The 26,196-nt window shown below is 37.2% G+C and overlaps 1 protein-coding gene across 2 annotated transcripts in view; it reads right to left on the bottom strand.

The window, feature by feature from the left end:
• The window catches only part of LOC113107122 (formin-binding protein 1-like), a 38,411-nt gene extending 12,514 nt beyond the window's left edge, over positions 1–25,897 (bottom strand). Inside the window, exons 1-3 of one of the 2 annotated variants that reach the window (XM_026269370.1) lie at positions 25,712–25,897; positions 3,354–3,469; positions 565–615 (exon numbers count right to left, since the gene is read on the bottom strand). In XM_026269370.1, coding sequence (XP_026125155.1) covers positions 565–615; positions 3,354–3,469; positions 25,712–25,735 — 191 coding nt within the window. In that variant the 5' untranslated portion in view covers positions 25,736–25,897. The remainder of the gene's footprint in view (positions 1–564; positions 616–3,353; positions 3,470–25,711) is intronic. The other variant, XM_026269371.1, reaches the window with a different exon arrangement.
• Positions 25,898–26,196: the final 299 nt, after the last annotated feature.

The following is a 26,196-nucleotide window of genomic DNA, read 5'->3' as shown; positions in this document are numbered from 1 at the left end:
TTTAGATTTATTCATTTAGCAAATGCTTTTATCCAAAGCGGTTAACAAATGAGGACAGTGATAAAAACTTTAATTTTTGGACTTGTCAATGTCTTGCATCTGAACTAAAGGCTTACGTTCTAATATGAGACATTTAGAGAGCATGTGTGTATTGGGAAGGCTGGACAGTTTTTTTTTGTCCAAAGCAAATGGCCCCCACCTTCAGGGCTGAGTTCTAATTGGTGGGCTGTCTGTACACAACATGAATGTCCTGGGACAAAAACACATGCTGGGAGAAATTATGCCTATCTAATGGAATTCATTACGAGATATGGGAGGGTCTGGAGCCTTCAACCTAAAACTACAGCCAACAGGGAACAAAACATGCCGCTTAAGACAGCAACTGCAGCCAAAACATACAATTAAATAATATTTAAAGTTCAAATGTACAGATTTAATGGTAGTTCAAATATTTATTTTTATATTTCAAGTTTCGTATACGTGTGTGTAAAAAACAACCAGTTGAGAACCACTGGAGCATGCTAGAATAAGTGAAAAGAAGAAAAAGTATGCAATTTATCTCACCTGGGCTCATCATCTTTGGACCGCTTAGGGCAATATTTCTTAACCAGACTTCTGTTGGACAACAAAAATAAATATTCAGAACACACAGATATAGACAAAAACACAACATTATAAATAGATCAAATGTAACCACTCATTAGGGATTATAATATACCTTAACATCAAAACTAAAGTTATTCATACAGCCATGAAGACAAAAAGAAGTCTGTCTACAGTGTGTTTACTTTGTGCATCAGAGAATTAAAGTAGGCCATGGTAAACAGGCAAAAAAAAGTGATGGTATGCTAATCTGTCTGGTATGCTAAGTTATGTGGGAGCTCCTGAGAGGAGCTGCACTGCTGTGCTCAGGCACGTTGCTGTCTTCAGGGATGGGGGATGTGTAAGGGGTCCTGCTTTCCCCAACCCAGACTCCCATTGAGCTGCTTTGATGTTTTGCACTTCCTTTATGATAGCTTCCTCAAATCCACTTCATGAAATCAATCAAACAAACACTCACTTCCCCTCTCCTTTAGTCTGGTTATGATTAGTACACTCATAACCAGAGTATCTCAGAATCTATTTTGATTCAGAGGATCTTGCTGAATTTTAGGGGTGCAGTAAAAACATAAGCATCTAACTGATAATCTACAAACAGTTGTGGAAAAATATGTTATGTGCACCTCAAGGTGTAATGTTAAAATGTTTTTAACACTATGGTACGGGCAAGAATACACAGTCCAACATTTTGTATCACTTTATGAATAATTTTATGTTATGGAGACAACTGTACAAAATGCGGAAAAATATGCTTTTGTTAAAATGCTGCAATAGCATTACCGCTCCCAGTAAGAAACAACCATTCAGAGCTGCAGTCCGTAACTTTTTTGTGTTCTAAGTATACAAAATGTATATAATAAGCGAGTACAACATGAATCCATTTTCCAAACCGTGTTTTTAGCCTTTCCTGAATCACTAGGGTGCACCTATAATAAGTGTTTATATTCTGACTATTTTAGATTGCTTCGGGGGTACCGCGGCGGAGTAACCCAGTACCTTTGTGATTCTTCACTGACAGAGAGAAGTAGTTCCGGCTACGATGTCCTTCCGCAACACGCAAGCAGTTCTGTTTATTAACCGCTAGAGCGTCAAAAGTTACCGACTGCAGCTTTAACATGTTCGTTTATGTCCAATATTAGTGTTCAACTGTTGGACTTTAAATTAAATATATTAATGATTTTCACCATTGACTGATTTTGCAGAACATACTGATATCTTCCGTGCGCAGATGCGGCAAATTTGTCTCAGGACACGCAATATGACAGTTTCGTTCAACCATATATGAACTAGCTGTTTTAAATGCAGTATTTTTATATTTAACGTTAGTTTATCAGTATGTTTGAAAGTATATTTTTTTTACATAGGCTCTCTCGCAAACCAGCACGGTTTAAAACAGCAAAAAGTTATGCTATGACAAGAACTCTTGTTCCACCCATGCACGATAATATTGTGTATCGACGATCCAACTGGCTGATGATATGACGATTTGAAAAATGACCATATCGCCCAACACTAATATATAATGCAACAATACATACTTAATTTGAAAAATTATATTAAACTCAAACAAGGGTACTGTGGTTTGGCTCCATTCACACCTTACTATGGAAACCCTTGAGAGAGAAAACAGTCTGGGTGTTACCATGTGTGACTGAGCGTGTCTCGAGGGGGGTTTACAGAGCAGTGTGGGACCTGTCAGTAAGAATGAATGTGGTGGTCCTCTAGAACCTTCAATGAGATTTGAGAGGGGGAAGAGGAGCGACACTATAACCGTATCCAGGCAACAGCAGAATGTCCACAGGGACAGAGACATCCCGGGAAAAGATTGTAGGCCACAGCTGCAGTCATTGCGTGTCCTCTGGCAAAATCACGGCGTGTGTCTCATTCTCAGTTTGATCTCATTTCAAATCTTACAACTTAGAGCCTGCAGGGATTTTTGACCCCTGATTTGTCACCCACCCCTCACGTTGTATCGCAAGGCAAAAACCAATATTACCACATAAGGAACTGATGGCTGGAAAAAAATAGAACTAAAGCAGTAACATGGGTCTAACCAGATATGCTCATTAGTACAATTAAAGCCCTATTATAAAATAAATTGTTCCACTATAAAAAAAAATAAAAATAAAAGATATATATATCTTTGCAAATTATCATATTTACCTGATGTGCCATTTCAGGTGTGCATGGTTTTAATGTTGCTTGTCCAGTCATTCCTTTATTTTTTTATAGCGGAACAATCTTTTTTATAATAGGGCTTTAATTGTCCTTGTATTTACTTAACAATGGCCTTAACATTTTTGCTGCTGCCAATAATAAAAGCACATGAGATGGAGTAGTGTGCATTAAATTATTTTCATTTTTAAATAAGCTATATTTTGGTTAATTATAATAGCAATATGACCACAGATGAAGTGTTAGATATTGTTAATAAATTGTTGTAATTTTCATGAATGAATCACGATGGACCAAATTCATTATTTTAATATACTGGGGCTTCTTTTTGACCAATTAGTCAACAAGTTGTTCAGGAAATTGACCCACTTGACTTTATAAGCTCGCAGTTATTTGCATCTGTTGTAAACATGGCTACAAATATTGAATCTGAACCAGTACATCAGTATCACTCACTGATATCATTCATTTTTTTTAACCTACATATTTTAATGTAATCAGAGCAATAAAACCACTCACTGACATCAGAGGAGTCATCTACAGAAGTTGCCATTTAAAACATGTTGTCAGATGCTCACCGTAGCTGCTTTGCATAGGTCTGCTCGATCTCCAGACGCTCCTTGACGAACTTTGCATAGCGCTCTAGGAAGTCGATGCCCCACTGTGTGTGTCTGTCGAGATTTTCGAACTGGTCCTGATCAAGGAAGAAAGCAGAAAAGAAAAAGATGTCCAGTTAGAGGGAGTCTGATCTGGCTGCTGGTGCCAGACAGGAAACATGAATATGGAAATACTTGTTTGAAGAATATTAAACATTTGCAGTGTGAGTGCAGAATATAAATCAACACTGAATAAATGTTCACACTGCAAACAAAGATTGTTTCATAGATTTGAACCAACTTTTAAGAGACGTTTTAAGTGAAGGAATCGTTTTGGCAAATATGATTCTCCTCTCCAGCAATTTAACTTTTATATGTTATCTCAGACATGTTGAGCCAGCTTGGATGACGAATAGGGTGAGCTGAACAGCTCAAGACTGTTACATCACATTCCTCACCACCAACCTGACAACACAGACACGGTGGATCCAAACACAGTCCATCTGGGTTCTGAGCGACATACAACCCTACGGAGGAGTAAGTGACATCTACAGCATTACATTCAAGGACTATTTATGGTAAGGCGTTGGATGTAGCCAGACTGAGTGAGAACACCTAAAATGGCTTCTAAAACAAACACGGAATAGCTAAATAATCTATAACCAATTACATATAAATACAGATTATAAACTATTATTTATTTTTCATTTTTTTTGACCACTGCAGTACAGCATGGAGCCCTGTGAGGTCTCAGGCTGAAGACCTGCCTGTTTGAACTGAATGTGAATGCAGCAACTGTCTGTATATGCTAACTCTGTCTTGGGTCAGACGGGGCTTTCTGGTGATGATGATGATGATGCTTGAGAAGCAGAGAGTGAGAGACAGAGACAAGCTGTGTATTTGCCCGAGGCCGAGTCAGTCTGTTCACAGGGGGCACAAGACAGTCTACCCACTGTTCGACAGGAGACAAGAGAGACATAGTAATGCAGCTTCAAAGGATTCATCATCGTCACAAATCCAAAACTACTTATGTGTCCTAACAAAGTATGATATCATATTATCATTTTATTAAATTTTTCCTAATATGGTGACTAGTCAACATTTGTCAAAAATAATGACCATTCAGTTTTAAGGTGCATTACCTATTGAGCTACATCACAGCTAGCAGGGCTTGAACCTACAACCTTTGTATGCCAGGAGAGAAGAGGAGAGCTTTGTTCTAGAGTTCTGGCACTGACTCTGTGAGACAGACTGAGATTAGATGCAGTCAGCATACTTCCTCCACTGAAGAACAATGAACAAATGTCTTAACAGCACCTCACGGAGCATGGAGCACAGATTACAAGCTCATTTAATCAGCCTCACCCTGAGAACATCATCAAGAATAGAACACCGTTTGAGAAACAGTGAAACCTTGGGTGAACCCAGCAAAAGATTCCTGACTATTGTGTGGTGTTATACCAAAGACATGCACAACAGGATGGGAATAGCACATTAACACACTGACCCCAACAAAATTAATAGAGTATTCATTAAGGATGCATAAATTTAACATTGTCACTGGATCTTCAACATAACACTATACTTCAGTCAAGCCAATACAACCAACTGGGGCTCATCTGTTCAGTGGCCTGTATTTTGAGCTGACTTGATGTTTTTGTTATACTGACAGCATCTTATTTAGCTAATGAGTGCACAAATCAGAGAATGAAAGAAAGAGAGAGAGACTGAGGGAACGATGAAGAGCAATTAAGATAAAAGAGGCATTCTTATGCTATGTTTGCACACAGGACCAGTAGTTAATGATTACTCCTGGCTATAACTCTCATGACAGGCATTATGGAAAATCCTGAATCCAGCAAGCAATTCAACGACAGCACCTGACAGTCAAATCACATCAGGTGGAGGGTTAAATACAAATTATCTTCCTAAACCTGAAGAGCGCTGCATAAACACATAATGCAGACATGTGAGGGTAAGTCTCCAGACCTGGAGGGAGTATTGCACACAGTCCTGAAATTGAGGAAATCACCTTTGCAGCACGCTGATATTTCACTCAAGTGGAAAAACAGCATTCCCCACCATCTGCCAGACTTTAACTGTCATCTGACACACACATACACACACGGCAGTTAAGGTAAGAGAATACTGCGACCAATCATATCCAAGTAAACACAATAGGCAGGTTTTCCAAATGAACAACTCTGTGGGTTGAAGTACTATACAACTTAACTTATGTTACAGACGTCCTGTAAAATCAGGCTGCTTTTAGGGCCACAGGAAATTTATCAGACACATTTCATATGACATTGAATCTCAGTTGTATCTCTATCTTACGGTCACTCTCTGTGGTTTAAAGTGATTAAATATAACTTCATTCCCACCATATATCCGATACTATTTATCAAACTAATCTGACTAATTTGATCATTTGTATTTAATTTTAAACCGTGAGTGCAGCGCGTTATCATCCATTAGCCAGTTAGCTTGTCATTCATGTTTCCATTGTCTATTACAGTTTTCTTTTTTCTCAGGCTCTGTTTTTCAAAAGTTCATCAAACAACAGTGGTAAGTCAGAATACATATCATCTTCTGCTATTATTATTTGCACTGCTTGCCACATGTTCAGTTTATCTCTCTCTCTGTCAGCGACGAGGGATTCACATGTGATAAATGCAGGGAAATAGTTAGGCTGACAGAGAAGATTTCAGAACTAGAGACACACATCCACATTTTGATTGAGAACAGTAAGAACAGGCAGACCCGACTAATCGATAATGGGAATCGTTGGCTAATTATTTTAAATATCAATAACAATCGATTTTATCGATTAGTTATTGCAGCCCTAAAAATAATTAACAGACTTTTCCTTATTGCGTCAGTGTGAAGCTCTCTTTCTGGGATTACATCTCTTTATTCGCTTGTTAAGTCTGACATCACGTGTCACCGCTTCCCGGTCCAAACTCTCTATCAGATACCGCAAGAAAACAACAAAAGGTGCTAATATACACTAACAACTTGATTGTGAATACTACCGAAAAAGTTATAATCCTTACATTTAACTGGATACCGAAGTCCCAGATGGCCAGACAATGAAATTATAAATATAAATAAATAAATAACAATTATTTGTGTTTGGGTCGCTGTGAGCAAGTAGACTTTAGTGTACACCGTAAGTTTGAAAGCTCTTAACTTAAATGATTAATATAAATAAACAGTGGTCATAAACGTCTGCTGAGGTCGTATTCTCAAGTGAAGCGAGTTTAGGCTTGGACCCGGAAACACTTAACAACTGAATATCAGGCAACCCCAGTTGTGTTCCCCTCTGCAGCCAGATTAGACCTTCTTGTAGCCTATATATTATGCTCCACTCATTTTTTGGAAACCTCACACTTTACTACTAAACGGTGCTCTTGTATTCAAATTGAGCGCAGTCCACTGCTGCACAAATGCCACAATATCAATAGAGGGAAAGCTGTATTGATACCCATATAGTCAAATCTCTGTGATGATACATCGTCGTATCGATGTATCGAACACAGTACAAGATTAGATGCATAGCAGACTGTCATCACTCAGTGGCTTGATGTCTAAGTGGTGCCTACAGAATAACATAGGTCTTAGACAATCATAGACATAGACAATCGGGTGAGTTTTTGGGACAGACTTGACCTGCTGAAAAAGGATTGTCTTCATCCCTCTTGGGGTGGTGAACCTCTTTTTGTACTTGACTAACTGGGGCCCAGGTCAGGAAGCAGAATGACCGACCATCTGCTAGCCGCATCATGTAACAAAAATCAGTTCATTCTCAGCACACAGATACCCTTTCACCTAGATATCACACTATAGAGACTGTCTGTATCCCGAACTAGAAAATACAAAAGATGTCCAAACCAATTTAAGAGTAGCAATTTAATTGACATTCAACAAATAATAAAAAAGAAAAAAATGATATAATACAGATCTTTTTTTTTTAAAGCTTGGCTTATTGAATAACAGGTCCCTTTCTATGAAAGCACTTTTTGTAAATGATATGATCACTGCGGTTATATCTCTCTATTAGTGCTTTTGGATCTTAGAGCTGCATTCGACACTATCGACAGCAACATTCTTTTAAATAGACCAGAAAACTTTAAGAAATTTATGTAATATATTAACTAAAACTAAAAAATATTTATAATATAGCATTTAGTTATCTCTATGCTGCTTTAAAAGTAATTATTCTTGAACTTTTGCCATTGTCATTATTAAAGTACCATCAATACTAATATCTCACAATAATTGTTCCTATATATTCTAATACTTTGAAAGATACAGGAAACTGCCCCAGTTCCTAACGGCATTCATTAAGATTAACCATAAAACCAGTCATAAAAGGCATAAAGAGGGACATCTATTGACATAGGCATAGATTATATCACAAAACTAGTGAACCTTAAACCAATAAACAGAATATTGTTATGATCAGCATGGAGGGGGCGGTTTCCTTGAGTGGGTGTGGCTTATAGTGACACATAATAATGGAAATGTCCTTGTCACTAACGACAAGTTTAAGACAAATGGAAAGTTTGGCTGAGATAACATGTTCCTTTCTATTTCAGTTCAAATATTTTTTTGTTTCCTTATTTTTTATTTATTTAGGTTTGACTTTCAACATTTATAATTGTATATTTGCTTCATTGACTTTTGAAAATATGTATTTTCATTAATATGTAAAGTAATATTAATAATACAAATTATATCATTTACAATTAATATCAAATCAACATTCATGTTTTTTTTTCACATTAACAATATTACTGTGTGTGTGTGTGTGTGTGGATGTGTATATACACTTACACACACACACACACACACACACACACACACACAAATATAATTTAAATATATAAATGTGTTGTCAAATGATTAATCACAAAATAAAAGTTTTTGTTATATTATGTATATATAAATATTCATACATAGTCATAGGGTTTTGAACTACACACTAGCAGATTGGCCAACCAGCGGGTTCTCTCCAAACGCATACAAACACACACCAAAACACACCTGTGACATCCAAAAAAACAGCTTGATCCATGGTTCTTAGTGGCATGTGTTCTCTGACTGGCTTGTGTGGACTGGCGAAGATATGGAGATGGTGGTCTGTCATCTTGTTATGAGGGTCTGTTCTTTTGGCTGGAGTGATTACACAAGCTCATGACTATGGATGCTAAATTAAAATCTTTCACACGTCTTTGTTCACACTCAAAACCCAGTCTGTTCATATATTATAGTGTAAATGAAACAAAGGCAGTAGCCAAGGGCTGGCATAATACATCCAATTTTCTGCCTGGTGCCCGGTTACTGTTGGTGCCAAAGTTAGGCGAGCATGCTCAGTTTCTATCCTTACATCACCCACTTTTCCAAGCGCTCATGAATAATTAATGCCACGAGTTCATGCAGGCTCTGCCTCCACAGGCTGACTGGCAACTGCAGTTGCTAGGAAACAAAAAGAGGTGGGCCAATCTCAGCTTACAGAAACCTGATAGAATTCATAAATTTAAGTCTCAAGGGAAGGAAGCGTCCCAGACCCCCTGCAGAAGTGAGTATGCCCAGATTCACTCCTGATGTGTGCAACAAATGAGAATATTCTGAGAGAAAAGAAGGGGGCTCTCATATATCTTGTTGTACTTGCAAAAGCAGAATGGATTTCCCTCCACTAAAACAAGATGAGCACTTTAATGCAAGGTGATTCCAGCAGTGCTCCTGTAACTTTTTTCCAGACATTCTCATCTCATGATTTCGGTCTCTGCTATTTATTTTGTGGTTCTTTCCATCTCTCTTAGAGGAGCCTCTGTTTTTGAAATGATGATCTTCATCAAGGCTTTCTGTGAATAATAGCTGCATGTATAATTCCAAGGCTCTTCAATATGCAGAGCTCTGCCACTTTCATCTACTTTGAGAAAACACTGAACAATTTGTGTTTTTATGGATCACTGAGCAACCATACAAATACATAATTGCCTGAGCCTTGATGTAAGACAAATCAGTTTTACAAAGGCACAATATGTTTCTTTATAACAGGAGATTGCCATTCGTTTGAATATTTTAATTAAAAATGTATTTGGAATAACATGAACTTTGGAACAATCATGCCAAACAAAACCAGGAACATGTACTAAGAAAGTCAAGTCAACAAACTGACCTTAAGTAGAGGTCTAAACTGAACATTACAATGAGAAGAGAACAGAAAACATGGAACAGAAAAACTCAAATTTAGTCAAAAGTGTTGAGTTGTTCATGTGGAAACTAGAACTGTCCGAAGAACAGCAAGATTATCTGTGAATCTAGACAGACTGAAGACTATGAGGAACAAATTAACAACTAGTTACAGTTGAGATAATGGTACAACTTGGGGGTTGAAGCAAAACACCACAGAAGACAACATTTCCAATTAGAATGCAGTACACAAAATGCTAAAAGTTAAGAAACCTCAAAAAGACTGAGGGAGACTAGCAGCTCAGCAGCCAATTTCCCCACAGATATACAGTTATGAATTTCCTCCAAAAATGCTTTCAGGGAGAAACAACTCACTTGTTTAATAGATTTGCTCTTTTCCATTTCTAAAGTCTACACCTTTCCAAATACAGCCTTAGATTGCATCCAAAGCACAAAGGTTTTAAAAACCTCCCAAAGTAGAACAAAATGTTTCTGAAAATCACAGATAACAGAACACAAGCAAAAATCTGGGGGTCTTAAAGGACAATGGGTGTCTCGGGAGAGGCATGTCGTAGAAGGCAAACATCCTGTGCTCAAATAATGACAGGAAGTGAGGTCAGAACATGAACAATTACATGAAAATCTCACGGAGTTCAACCATGGTGAAATCAAAAGAACAAACACAGAGCCATACTACTCCGATCATGTCAGTGTATATCTTGCATACGGCTGCAATTAAAGACATGAAGGAATTCATGCAAACCGTTCCTTGATAGTGCTTTGATATTATTGTTAGATATTCTGTCTGGAAGATTCAAACAGAAAGATTAAATCTTAAATCTTAGCTACACCGTGACCATGCAAAACATACACACACAACACACCTATGGGGGGCGGGGAAAGGCAGAAATGTAACTGTCTTTATTCCTTGAATCACTGAGTTCAAGCCTCTATTTAATATCATTCCTCCCAATACATACTGAATGTAGCAGAGAGACCCCAAAAAGACCTGCATCTACATCTTAATACCATGAATTATACATGGAATACAAAAGAGGCTTAAAATACCTCACTAAGGTTTATAAAGTTACATTAGACATGAATTAGATAAAAGCAAACATTAGATAACATTAGGGCTGTCACGATAAATTTTGCTGGATGATAAATTGTCCAAGAAATTGTCGCGATAAACGATAATATTGTCATTCTAAGACCAGTTTCAACTAAAAATAATGATAATGGCATAACGCAACACCTTTTCAAAGATCAATTAAACTTTTATTTTATATTATATTATATATATATATATATATATATATATATATATATATATATATATATATATATATAAATATAACACAGGTTGAATTTACAACAATTATTATTACCAAGAGTCATACCACCCACTGATTACAGTACTTTCAGTTTGATTTTTAGGGTGGCACTGGGTTCATTAAAATTCATGCCTTCCTAAAAAGCTTTCCATTGTTTTGGTTAATCCATACATTAGCATTCAAATAGTTCATCTCAAGGCGCATCCAAAATTCCCTTCTGAATGAAGAATGGGGGGCAGGGGGGGCTCTCAAATCTCACCACATCCTCAGCACAACCTGCTGTGCTTAATGAAGTGCCCAAGGGCACCACCTCTTCCTCTCTCTTTCATCCTTCTTCTCTAGCAACACAAGGGACAGGCCTAATTCAGCCTCCACATGGCACTTCTTTTGATGCTGCCAAAAAAGGAAGAATCAAAGTATAAAGATGAAACATCGCCTTGTATTAAGTGGCCAGCAGTAGTGAAGCATTTATAGCTGTGGTTAGCTGATCCGCAGGTAGTGTACTGGGGCAAAAGCTGACCGGCCAGAAAAATGACAGTAGACCTATGGTGGCAGAAATGTGAGTCTGTCTGCCCAATGAAAGGATCACATAAGGAGAAGATGCAAGGGGGAGGGGGAAAAGAGAGAGACAAAAGGAGACTGGAAGATCACTTTCAGCCTGCACAACTACAAACCTGGATCTCCGTCTCAATGGTCTGCTTCTGTAAAATGTCTGGGCAGAATGCTACAGGCGACATCGGTCAGTCATGCAAACGATTTCTTTAAAGTGGTAAAGAACAACAAACTTCCAACTTGACCACAACATTTCAGGAGCATTTAAACCAGCATCAGAATTTAATCTGAAAAAGTATGCCTTACAAGAATCAAATATACAAATAGCTGTAATACAGAACACAAAGCCTAATATATATATATATAATTATAAAAAAAAAAACTATTTAGATTGACAATATACAGTTTTCTGTAACTTCCCAAACACTGTGCCATTCCCACTACACACTCAATCACCAATAGTGAACCAGAGGTCAAAGTAGAATACAGCTGCTATGAACCAATGATATGATCTCAGTGAAGACTACTTTTTATCTGTTAAAGGTTTGGGAGAATTGGGCAAAGAATCATATGTTTGAGACTGAAAGTGATCAGTTTGCCTGTGGAGGAGCCGGAACAGGAAACCATATGGAAAAGGCCTCAGGAGAGGTTGTTCACTACAGTCCAAGTTCCTGTTAGTGGCACTGATCCATGAAAGCAGGGAAGATTGTGAGAGAGGGAGAAAAAGAGTCCACTGTATAGAGTATCACAGTGAAGGCTCACAAGACGCACCCGGCAATCACATGCAAGTCATATCCAGCTCTAAATACCAAGTTAAACTTGCAATTTAATGTCAAACTAAAACCACTGATAAGCGTGACTCATCAGCCAAACAGAGACATTTACAAAAAAGCAGGAGAGGCATTAGTAGAGCTTCAGTCATCAACAAATATTTTTCCATTCTTCATCAATTCAATGTATTGACTCATAAGACTGGTTCAATTTTCAAAACTGTTTTATGATTAATAACAAAAGAATGTATAAGAAATAAAAACTAATTCTTTGCATGAGGCATCACTTGAACACTTTGTGAATCAGAGGGCAACATTCATCAGGAGGAAATGGGTTAGTGCCTGAATCATTATTAGGTCACAAGGCATGTTTGTAAAGCTACAAATTACTGGGGTCATTAACACGAGGACCACTGAGGGCGAGAACAATTGTTGTTTTGTGGTGCTATGGACACTTGGACAGCTCATGTCCCCAGAAAACGTACTCGAGGAACAAAAGAATGACTGTAACATCTGATAAATTGGCCAGCCATTGAGTCAGGGGGCAAAAAGGAAACTCAACATAACCCCTAACCCAAACAGGACATCATTATTTGATTGAAAAACTGAATAAGACTATTTTAAACACCAGATGTGCCTAAGAGCTTCAAAAAAGATCCCATGAAGTGGCTTGATGAGTGCATATTTATGCATTTCCTTTTGTAACAGGAAGTTCGAGAGCGAGAGAACTATAACAAAGGGCTTATCTATTGAAAAAGGGAGTCAGAATTTTTTTCTACAGAAACCGCAAGTTTTCATTCAGCTGAAAACTGAAACCGAATATTACGTTTATTTTATAATCAATTAATGGATCACATTTATTTAATAAATCAACACTGAACTTATTATAAGTTGAATATTTTGGGATTGAGAAAATTTGGTGCCTCACAGCCACAAAATATGACTTCTCATTCTCATTCTAGAGAGCATTTCATTGGACAATTCTGACTGCCAGCATTTAGAAGTATAGTAACATACACACATTCGACAATATAGCCTCAAAATTAACACATGGAACAAAGCCACAAAACTCATTTTGATTTCCCTTTCCAAAGTCAGGTCTATAAAGATCATTTTAAATCTTATAAGCATTTAGCAAAAATCTGCTTTAAGGAGACAGTGAGCAGAGGATTAATCATTTTAAAAAAGATACAGGATATCTCTAATAAGCTCATAAATCAGATTTACTCACAGAAACCCAATTATATCACTAATCAAATGACATAGCTGACCCGGAGGCCATTAAATACCCTACCTTGCTTAGTGAGGAACAAGTATGGTAATACAGAATACAGAAATAGAACATTCTGCTCCTTCATTACTGCAGTGACATGAGTAATTGTTGGCATACAACTGCGGCAACAGAAGGAAATTTGGTGAGGTTATATTTTCAGACATAAAAACATTTCATTGGCAATGAAAAAGTAGCCAATAGCAGAGCGTGGATGACCTGTACACCATCTGGGCCTGAGTCTGTGAGGTCATCGCTGAGACCAAGCCACAGAGTGACATTTCCTGTCTCCCTAAGGAGAATTACAGAGAAGAGCGCAGACAGATGTTACATATGCACACATTCAAATTCATAGCAGAATGCTACAACAATCAATTATATAAAAATAAAACAAACTTGCATAGTTTTAAAAATGTGCACACACAAACACAAAAGGAGTGAATCCCATAATTGTCACTGAAGTCCTCACTAGAGCTCAGAAAGGAACCAGACGGGATGGGCATGAGTTTTTTAGAAATGCCTGCCTGGGTGAGTCTAGGTTAAACCAGCCCAGAGGTCACCACATGCTCAAGGTATCTCTCACAGCCACAGGGAGTGTCGTCACTAAATACTTAATTACCAATAGTGAAACATAATTGCATAAGACTTTGCGGCTGTATCATTATTAGATTCTCTATAATTAAATATTACACATATACGCAGGAGTAAACTATGATTAAATAAACAATTAATTGGTGGCTTATTCTAGTAACTCATCAGTGAACATAAAATGCATTATACAAAAGATCAATAGTTGTTTTATATTCCAATAAAAACATGACTAATGACCTATTAATACATTTATAACTATATGAATGCAGTTCTTGTCTGGCATGTGACAGTATCACATTTCCAGATATCTGATGAAACGTACCATGGAATAAGTTACTAAATTATATTACAAAAACTGGTAAAAAAACAAACAAACAAACAAAAAAAATTAACAAACACCACTGTTGTCCTCTAAATATTTTTAATAACTTTTTCAAAAAGACAAAAACATTAAATATGCAACAAAACAAAACACAATGAAGTAAACAAATTATTTAAACAGATTTAAGTGAAAATAACAATATAAAGAATCAGAACATTTGCAGCCAATAACTCACTGATGGAAAAATAGCTAATGTGCGTTCTAAAAACTAAAACAATTTATATGTGTTACACAGAATTATTCATGTGTTCTTAAGCACCCTTGATAACAACACTGCAATGTACAGTTACTTGTATTATCAGAAAAACAGGCACAATTCTGGATCCTGTAAATTGTGCCCTGAGAAATCTAAAAAATTTAAACAAACTCTTAGTTTAATACAGTCTAAGACAAATCTAGGATCAGAGATTTTCAAGACTGATCTGTGATTAGGTTCTCAGCACTGGGCAGTTTTGGTTACATAACAAACAAAAGCCTCAACAACACATGCAGGGTACAGGAGGGAGCTGGGTAACAACAACAGGAGATCTGTGTACCAATTATTACTTTGTATTCAGTACCCACCCCCTACAAAAAAAAAAAAAAAAAAAAGACAGCAAAAACACCAAACCAAACAAGGCTCAGTTTTCTAAAGAAGAACCTGGACATGTGTCCTACACATAGGTAAAGCAATAGTTCACCCTACTCCCCCCGACCAAAAGTAAAGTCATTATTTAGCTTTGAGTGGTATTCACTACATCAAAATTTAAGTTATCCATCTTTTCTGGTCTTTATGATATACAAAGAACTCACATGCGAATATGAACATGATACGAAAAATGAGGTGAAAGGCAAGATTGCCATGCTATGGGTTTCAGTGATATCAGGATTTAGAAGCTCTCCTTAATGTAGATTAATTCTGCAGTTCGTTCAAAAACCCTTTCAAGTATTGGAAACTTGCCTGGTGCTATACTCGGCTACTTGCAGGAGAACACTAAACACAGAGACTATGATAATGCACTTGACAGTGTATTAACATTGTAGCCATAGCTTTTAAAGAAATAGTTCACCCAGATACGATCATTTGCTTTAAATTAAATTAACTTTATACACTCTTAAAAATAAAGGTCCTCCTTTATTTTTAAGAGTGTAGGTGACAAGATGTAGAGGGGTTTGTTTCTTCATCAGAACAGTTATGGAGAAGCATTACATCACTATCTCACAAACATATTTGAGAATGACTACAGCATTCATATATGTTGTAATCAATATGTTCAAGGGACATTTAATCTTATCATAGCCACCAAGCAGTAGATAAAACAGCAATAGTTTATTAAGACATTCACTCATATTTTTCAGTAATGAGTCAAAGGGACTTCACAAAAGGCAGTATAATTTGCACTTTCTGTGTCAGAAGTGTTTCAGAACCACATGGTTTTTTTTTGGTCCATTCTCAAAGGAAATTGTCATGAATCAGTCCCAATAAAACTTCATGTAGTGCAAGTTTGTCCGAGCCATAATTTGAGCCAGACGTGTCTGTAAGCACCTGACATGGAATGCAGAACATGAGGACGTCATCAAGCTGTGGTGGTGGAAATGAAGACGAAAGTCCTGCAGGAAACACAGTCTACAACTCATATGCCTGTCAGATCTCATATTTCTTTACACTTTAGATTCACACTCTTCCCGCAGCTGTCAGCGCCTCACATCACAGTCAGTTTCTTTCATCTCGCTGCCTCTTAAGACTTGCTAAAATGTACCCAAAACCACTTACATGCCTTCTAACATGGTCACATCCCTTTGTGCCCCGAGGAGAAGCTTCGTTAAGGTCTGGCATTCAAGATTAAAGGACTTTAAAAGGCATGCCAGTCTGAAAGAGACGTGTGTGTGTGTGTGTGTGTGTCTAAAAAGGGAGTTGGTCCACTGCCTTGTGACTTAAGGCTGACACACACTTTTAAAACCATTACAGCATGCTCTGACACTGATTATCCTTTGCACCGAGGGACACTTCATTTTCTGTCTCGATAAAAACTACCCTCTGAGCAATGAACAACTGCACAACCATGTCTCTACAGATAAATAGATTGATAGAAAAAACATGGACAATGTCTGTTTCTCAGCTAAAGGTTACAAGCCCGCTGAGATAACATGATCTATTGTGCAATACCACCAAAAAAATACATTAAAAATGTAATTTAACCAGTTTTGATAACAGTAATGTGAAATATTATTTAATATAATGTGCTATTTTAACATAAAACATTTTAGTACATTTAAAAAACATTTCATTTATTTGTGTTACAGCAAAAATGAATTTTTAGGAGCCTTTCAGAACCTTCAGAAATCTTTCTAATATGCTGTTTGGAGCACAAGAAGCTTTTCTTATTGTTATTATTATTATTATCAAAAGCTGCATACTTTAATGCAACCTTGCGGAATAAAAAATAATTTCTTTCAAAAAGGTAAGAGACTGTAGGCTCATCTCACGTTTAAAAGCTTTTTCTGAGCATCCCAAATAGTAACGTGGGCTCAACCAATAGCATGAGAGTAGTATAAATAGTTATTGTTTTGATAACTTATGAAATATAGAATTCCTCAGACAGGTTTTCAACACATTCTGTATAATGACAAAACTTCAGGTTTTTTCATAGTTCCAAAGTTTGCATGTAGTTTGGAACTGAATGCACGTCATCACTGTATTTGAAGAAGTGTGTTTGGAGTAGGGGTGTGCCATCAGACGCACCATACCACCATCGCTTTATCTCTATTTAAAGATGAAGTGTGACGTTTCTGTGATGCTAGAAGCACCATAAAGGTTTCCTAAACACCAAGACCAACATATCCTGCTCCCCCCAATCTTTCATTGCTCAGATAAAAGGTTTGATACTCACGCCACGTGTTATGGCAGAAGCTCAAAAACCAGAGCATGGCGATAGCAACACCAAGGTCACGGCTTGATTAACAGGGAATGCGTGAACTTTTCAAATACCTTGAATACAATGTAAGTCACTTTGGATACAAGAGTCTGCCAAATGAATGTAAATGTCAGATGGTTCAAACAAACAGAACAATGTTTTAAAAGCATCACAAGTGTTTACACCCCTCTGGGAAGTCAACGTACAAATAGTTTACTTATAGCCCCTCCTGGATATTAAGCAGGAATGTATCTGTTTAAGTAGTGAAAATTACCTGCATCATCTTTAACAATACTTAGCAGCCAATCCAAACCAACTAACTCGCACCACCAGCAATAATTTTAACCTCAACCATAAGTAAACTCATAAGGCATAAGGCAACATTATTTGAATAGGCTGGTTTTCCTGAATATGCCTGAATAAGTAAATTCTCCTGTAGAGGAACAGGATATAGCAGGCCACCTAACACCACCAACACCGCACAGTCTGACTGCAATCCCCAGGTTTACGCCAGCAGAATGGATGCACCAGACTTTGAGGGGCTTCACATGGAGGTTTGGATTTGTCATGAAAAAAAAAAAAAGTGTTAAACCACCTAGGCTCCAATGATGTCTGAAACAGGACTTGGCTTTGCCCCTTGTTAGCTCTATATACTGGATTTAAGGGACAAAAGAGGAGGACAACATTTCTCTATTCGCTTGTTAGCACCTGTCCAATTAACTGTACTTGCATTGCAGAGAAGTTTTCAAAAGGATATGTTTTTCTGTAGTCATGTTTCAGCAAGTCATGCATTCCTGTGTCCTACACAGTTCTGTGTTGGACAGTTATAGTTGCAGGTTGCTTTAGCACTAGAATGCTGCAAGCAAAGCAAGAGCACTCCAGGAATGATTAACACCACAACCACCTTGATTCTAATGATACAGTTCAAATATCAAACAACAATTCATAAACTGTGTAAAATTGAGCATGCATAGGACTTAAATGTTGGTTAAATTAATATAATATTGAAACTTTTGGCTGAAATAGAAAGCTGATAATTATTTTTTCTAATGGTTATAATTATAAATATTTATTCCACAATTCTCTGAAAAACGTATGGATGCCCATTTCCACCACTGAATTAAAAATAGCGACTTTTTTTAATCTCATAATTCTGACTTTTTTCTCTCAGTATTGCGTGATATAAACTCCCAATTGTGAGAAAAATAATGACAAACTCGCAGACTTTACATTTAAGTGCTGTCAAACGATGAATCGCGATTAATCGCATCTAAAAGAAAAGTTTTTGTTTACATAATATATGTGTGTGCACTAGGGCTGTGCAATTAATCACATTCGATTGTCATGCGCATCTCGCCAGGTAAGCCGATCCCGTGATAAGTAGTAAATCATCATCACCTGCTTTCAGATTGATCGGCATTCACTACACAGAGCCGTAGTTCACTGACAAGCTAGGCGTAATCGCGTTCGAAATCAAATGTGATTATGAACGCGATATTGCCTAATTAAAACCTGTACAAAAATAGATCACATTGTTAGTTTAAGGTTATCAAAAAAATACATTCCAGAAGTAAAAGGCAATTAGATTACACACGCAGAGCAGCTGTAGTATTTCAATAGAACTTGATGCGAGTCAATGCAAAAACAGCGGGGTTAAATTTTCAGTTACAGTGAAGGGCTGTGCTGTTACAGGGGGAAATCATTTTCTTTTGGAAATCATTAGAAGCCATGTTTGAAGCAAGCCTAAAAATTTAGACCCCCATCCCCCAAATGCCACTCTCTCTTCCTGTATGAAAATAACCCAGATTACACCGACAAACATAACGTGAAACAAAGTGCACGTATCTGTGATAAAATGTCCTTCACACGGCTCCGGGGGGTAAATAAAGGCCCCCTGTAGCAAATCCATGCATTTAATTAATTTAATTTATTTGGTCTGAAGAGAGAAGAATTCATGATAATATTTTTCTTTTAAGACTGCATATAAACTAGATACCGAAATACGTTGTTAACTGCAGCATGACTAAAAATTTACAAAAATGAATGTCTTTTCGTCAGCTAAAGCTAGACTAAAAGTATGAAAGATTCAAATGACTAAAATGTGACCTTAAACTATTAAGCATTTTCGTCTAAAGATAAAGACTAAAAAACTAAAAACTAAATCAAAAATGCCAGTCAGAATTAACACTGCATCACAAAAATCATGCTGCTCGTGTGAATTCCTTCAGAGATTGGCGTAAGCTAACAATACTTGACTGACTTCTAAGCATTAAATAAATACCACAGACATTTTAGATTATATTCCACTTTGACTTCCCTTACCTTTCGATATTAAAGTAATTATTCCTGTAATCAATGTGCCAAAAGAATGTGATTGTGCTTAAGAGGCTTTAAAATGCTGCCTACATGGGCAGCTCACCAGGCTGGAACAAAGTCTCCAAAATAATACAGGATGTTCTTTAATTTCGCTTCATTTGGATTTTTCATATATCATAAATGATAGGATGACAGAATGCTATTTAACCATGAATAGCATGGAGCTTAAATCTATTAAGCATATATGATGTCAGATTTGATATTTAACATACGTGTTCTCCTAAAGCTCTCAGCAAGCCCTCTTGTTCACCTTGAACAATCTATAAGGGCAAGGCTTTAAGTATCAGAGTTGCTCATAGACCTCTTTTTAATGATTAACTTCAAGACAGCATGCACTTCCATCACGCCACGTTTGTCCAGACAGTTTAACAGTGTGTGAGTTTAATCCAAGTTTAACACATCGAGCCAAGATTTTCAGTCAGGTTAAGGCTCACAGATTAATGAGTTGCTACCTGACTTGCATAACTAGATTAAAAACAAAAGACACTTGAGATGTGCATTTTAGCACAGAGCCGACTTCGTTTACCATGCTAGGAGATGGATACATTTCATTTGGATTACCCTGGAAACCGCTTCTCTCCTATGCAAATCCACAATTCACCCAATAGAAACAAGAAACAATCTCAAGCTGTTTTGATACACCATTGTCCCCGTGTGAAAAAAAAAAAAAAACTGTAAAACTGTCCCGACTCCCTACCTTACCAATCTAAGTGAATAAATGTACATTTCCAGTGCATTCTTACCATTCTAAGCAACAGTCTCACGGCTCCAGAATCATTTTCACAGGCCATAAAAAATGCAACGCATGTCATCCAACAAAAGGTGGGAGACGACAAAACGACCAGTCTGGTTCCCTGTGTTTTCTCCCTCTCTTTCTGTAAACAGGCCTGTGTGATTTGTCAGGGGACTGAGGGGCCCTGTAAATGTGAAAGAAGCTGTCTGTGAACAATGAACTCAGTTACCCTCAATACACAGTTTCGAGCCAATTCTCATCAAGCTTTTCTGTGCAAAAGCTGAATTCATTTTCTATTTAAGAGCTGCAAACAATGAATTCCAAATGTTGAGGTCTTGAGTTTATTAATTATTTAAAAAGTATGTGCAAAAGTGGCATCCTGTGAGGTGGTTTTTAAGTGCCTCTTCATTCTTCAGGTTACATAACAGAGCTATAATGTAATGGATTTGAGCTGACTATATGACACCTTTCCCCAAGAAGCTCCTAGAATTGTAAAAATCCTTTGAAAACAGTGGATAAAGGCAAGAGAAGTTCATTAGCTGCACGTAGCAGTACAGGATGAGAGTGTTTAATGCTCGTTTAATCTAATGCAACATACAGGTTTTCAAATTGAGAATCTAGAGACCCTCAGGGGGAAATGTACAGCATAAAACTGCGCTAAAAAGAATAAGAATTCTACATTTGCAGAAGTGAGGATTCTTCAAAAAAAGAACACTGTGTTCCATGGAACACAAGACAGCATACAGGTTTCGAACAAACATAAGGGTGACTAAAATGACAGAATTTATTCCTCTAAAGGAAGTGAGTAAGAGGATTTAAAAACAAACCAGAAGAGAATTCCCCACTTATGTAAATTTGATATTAATGGCTCAGACATCATGTGTCAAGGGACTGCTGAAAATTCCTAGGCCAAAATTATCCTTATATCCATTTAGTCTTATAAAATGCATGCTTCATGTTTTGGGCTCAATGATTCAGGAAATGGGACCAAAAGTGGCCCTGTTTACCCAAAACAGTGGAGCCTAGTGGGTCGTATTCAATGTAGTTTTTCAACCTGGGCTAATTGCTTCAGATGAGGCCACCAAATCTATAGTAAAGGACAAAGGAGAGCTTCAGAGTACAGTTATTTTTGGACCGCCATCATGAAGGGTTTGGTAGAGCAGATCACAGGATGTTCTGCCGGTTTTTCAAACTCTGGTTCCGGGGCCAAGGAACACAAAACTTGTTTGTGTGTGTCGTGCTCTATAAATATTGTCTGTGTGAAAAACAAATGGTTGTAGCCCAGAGTTTGATGTTCCAATTAGTCGATTCCAGCAGAAAAATAAGCCGCGCACCCTTGGTTATGATAACATTGATCTCAAAACTAAATTAATCTTTGTATGATATGGACAGACATTCGCACCCAGCTGTTGGTCTTTCAGAGAGCACCAGGGGCCAAAGAGAGAGCCAAGAGCAGGCTTCACATTCTACAAAGATCCATTTGTGTGCGAATATTGAAAGCTTGTGTTTAAGAAAGATACTGTGAAATGACGGTTTGTGAGGTTTCTTCTGATTACGGCAGAAGCAATAGAAAGTAAAACTGCATAAAACTCCAAAAATAAAATTGGAAAAAATGGGCCAAAGAGAGAAATTATCAAAAATGACACAGGATACAAAACAGAATAATAACCACACTACAAAAGGCAGAAAAACTGAAAGCAAACCATTCATGATCAACATTCAATCTGTTCAAAATAAGTCAGTGACAACGAAAGCACAAACTGGTTCTCTCACCATAGACACATGTAATATGTAAGCATTACTCACACATGCCAATAAACTCTAGAATGATATACTAAACGTTGGGGTCAAAGGTTTAAGCAAATTGTTTCCTGACCTACTCTTTCCCACGATTATGTTCAGAGCATATGTTTATAGATAGATCCTCTGGCAAATGAACAGCGACAGCAGTCTTTGCACTCGGTCATAATGATCTGGCAGAGTCTCACCTGACTCAACTCCAGGTATCCAAGATTACCAGCTCCAGCAATCTGCACATCTCAACTGAGAAGCTTTCAATTGTATCACTGAAGAAAAACATCAGTAAACAACTATCCAATAACAATTATATTGGTTACACTATATTGATTAAAAATAAAATGTAAAGTACAGCCATGGTCACTTACAAACGGTCATGGAAAAAGCTGCATAAATATTAAACAGAGCAACAGCAGGTTTGGAATGGATATGCGGGTGAGTAAATACTGGCATTTTTTTAAATTTGGGGGTTATTTTATGGTTAGATAAAACAATATACAAGCTTACTTGAGTGAGCCTGTTTTGAGTGTACAATTACCTGATTTCAGAGTTATTTGTAAAAACACAAAGTCAGGTTGTCAAAAGCCTGAACAGTCTAAAACAGAAAGCAGCCTTCAAGTCCTACAGATAACCTTTAACTGAACCATCTTGACAGGAGCTTCATACAGCTGCCTTTTGCTTGGGTCACTGCAGGGGCTGAAGACAGAAGTTGCTTTTTAATCTGATGTATAACAAGATTCTCAGTCAACTCTTGACATGACTTTTACAAGTGTGTATGATCTTAGATCAGGGAGAAAGCGCAAATTCTATCCACAGATTCTTACATGATTGAAGTCCTTATATTACATGAACTAAATGCTTCCTTTGGTAACTTAAAAAAAATGATAAGTTAATTTACATTCACAATCGAATATGTATATGCTTCATTGACAAGTTTTTATTTCCTACAGAAATATTTTTAATCTGTCAGTTTATTCAAGATAAAAAAAATCTGACCCTTTCAAAATCTCAAATGCATCATGCATATGCATCTTCATGAGAAAACCTTATATATTTATCAATATAGCATTAGACTATTGTTCAAAAGTTTGGGGTTAGAACATTTTTTTCCATTCTGTTTTCTTCAGCATGGATGCATGGATTCAATTCATTTCTGAAACCCAAAACACTACAACACACAAAGTTCATGGACTAAACAATTACTTTCCAAGCCTTACATGCACTAACAGGTCTGACCAGTCTGCTCTACAAAAGACTGAATCACCACATCCAAGCCCTGTAAGCAATTCTTTTAACAGCACACACTGACAGTTCAATCCACACACTCCTTACAGGTGTATACAAAACATTAGAGCTCTGGGCTGGCTCCTCTGAGACCATCATACAGACTTAAAACAAATAAATGACATTAGAAGATGCAACAAACTCAAGGAAACCACTGTAATAATAACAGTATTAAACGTACTCAGCTGAGCACTGTGTGATTAAGTTTCAATCAAGCTCTTTGTTCTTGATTTGATTAAAGTCTACTTTGCACTAATAACAGATCTGCGCAAAAAAAAAAACGTCCCATTAATATCCTCTAGGACATTAAGAACTAACAATAGGTCTTGTGCTTAAGGTGTTTTCTTGTTCTGTGTTACAATTGGGTAATTGTGAAAGGTGTGAACAAATCACACCCGAGACGTTATACCACTGATATACCACTTGACAGATAATGAGCGACATTAAACATCCTACATTACATGAATTGATTTTACATGACACTTAATAGAGCACAAATGGATCTAAGGCAGAGTGCATTTGAGGATAACCATGATGAAAAGTGTAGAGGACATTTAAAGGATAGAATGGCATTTCATTCATCAGAGCCAAGGCTACGGATGGAAAATATTTCCACATTTTATGGCTAAAAAGACATTCACCATGAGACAAGCAGACAAACATGATTACTCAGCATGTTCCATGTACAAAAGGATTTGCCACAGGATTACAGATAAATACAATCTACAAAAGACCACTGACACTGTGGAGGATATGCCATATTTCACAGCATAAGGGATTTACAGTACAGGAAATTAAGACAGCCAATTCAAGCCAAACATACAGTATTGAATGTAAAAGTTGGAATTTGTTCAGTCTAAGTTCAGTTAGTTGACAGTACAATTTGCTCCATTGAGGTTAAATTGAAAAGTGCTGGAAAGTCTTTTTCTGTTATGTATCAATCTCTTAATTATGAGACAATGTTTCTGGAAGAAAACAACAAACCAGGTACCAGCTGGTCACAAGAGTTTAAGTTAGTTTTTGGAAGATGGTTACTGGTCGGTCAGCTAATGACCAGCTTGAACCAGTTCAACCCAGCTACTATGTTACCAACAGGAACCCTCAGACTATTCAAATGATGAACAACGATAAAACAAGCTTTATCCAATCTTTAGGAAAACCTTTTAAAATCTGTTCATTGCAAATTCATTATGATTCAAGTTACATTGTCCTAAGAAACCAGAAACATAAACTCACGAAAAAAGTAACTACAGTTATGTATCTGCATGACCAATCACAAAACTTGTAATTCTATGCATAGCAATTAAAGTTAAAGCAAAAATAACCATCTAGATTAAACCCATAAACCTCAAAAACACAGAATGATGCATGGGATATTTCTAGCAATACCTCACACATCCTCTGCTTTTTGTCCAGTAGCCCAATCTGAAGGGCAACACCCCTGTAACAGACCCACACACATTCGACGGGCTTCATTGTCTCTCAATACTTCAGCTTATGTCGAAACGAAGGAGTTTTCATTATTTAAAATGCGAGTTTTTGTCAATCAGACATGGCAGACTCGAAGCCCAGACAATAAAAGATGTGGGATCAAACTGCAGAAGCGTTTCCAAATGGAACCCGTAGATAAAGAAACATAAGACCCAAACATTAGAAGATTTCATCTCAGGTTACTCTTTTACAGCACATCATCTTCTACATTGTCTCTGTCACCAATAAGCAACGATAGAAAAATATTCTGGATGCAGCAGGGAGAATCTGTGGTTTGTCTTAAATTAATAATCCATATATACGATATTATATCGATTGTATGCTAAGAAAACGAGCTAATAAATGGTGATCCTCTCTCCACTTCTTAGTCATCGAAACTGGGTGTGAAACCTTTAGCCTGGGTTTGATTTGGAATGTCACTAGGATCAAACGAAACGTCACGCGTGAGCCATATGAAACTTGCTACATTTTAAAGCTAAACGTTATAATGTATCAAACTATGACATCGTTTCTGGCGGTAAAGGTGTTTTTGTAAACCAGCAGGACATACCGACAATACACAAGCAGCATGACTAGGACACCTTTCCTGAAGTCATGTCAAAAACCGAGTTGTTTGTTAGTGAACAAAAGGCCACAAGGAGCAAGGAATGGAAAAGTGCGCCTACCCAAAGATCCGTTCCCCAGCTCATAGCGAAAAAACTCCGAAAAACTGATGTCTCCGCCGCTTAAAACTCCAGGGCTGCTTGTTCTTCCCTCTCTCTGTCGTCGTGTAACTCACTACTCCAATGAAGCCAGCAGCGACAACCTCACGGCTCAGGCTTTTCCCATTTCCGACACACAATGCACCTCTGCCGCGGGGAAATGGAGGTATGCGTTTGTCCATTAGCGCCCCCTATTCACCAAAGCGTGTAAGTGGAGAGATTAAATATTTTGCCATTTAGATTCTTGACATTACAATAGAGTTTTATATATATGTTATGTAATACGAAATAATGTAATCTGTAGACTAAAAATCATAATCATATTGCAATATTGATTACATTTTATCTATCTATCTATCTATCTATCTATCTATCTATATATATATATATATATATATATATATATATATATATATATATATATATATGTGTGTGCGTGTGTGTGTGAA

This window comes from Carassius auratus, chromosome 8, assembly GCF_003368295.1.
Source record: "Carassius auratus strain Wakin chromosome 8, ASM336829v1, whole genome shotgun sequence".
Taxonomy (NCBI): Eukaryota; Metazoa; Chordata; class Actinopteri; order Cypriniformes; family Cyprinidae; genus Carassius; species Carassius auratus.
This window is presented reverse-complemented; position numbering and strand designations above follow the sequence as displayed.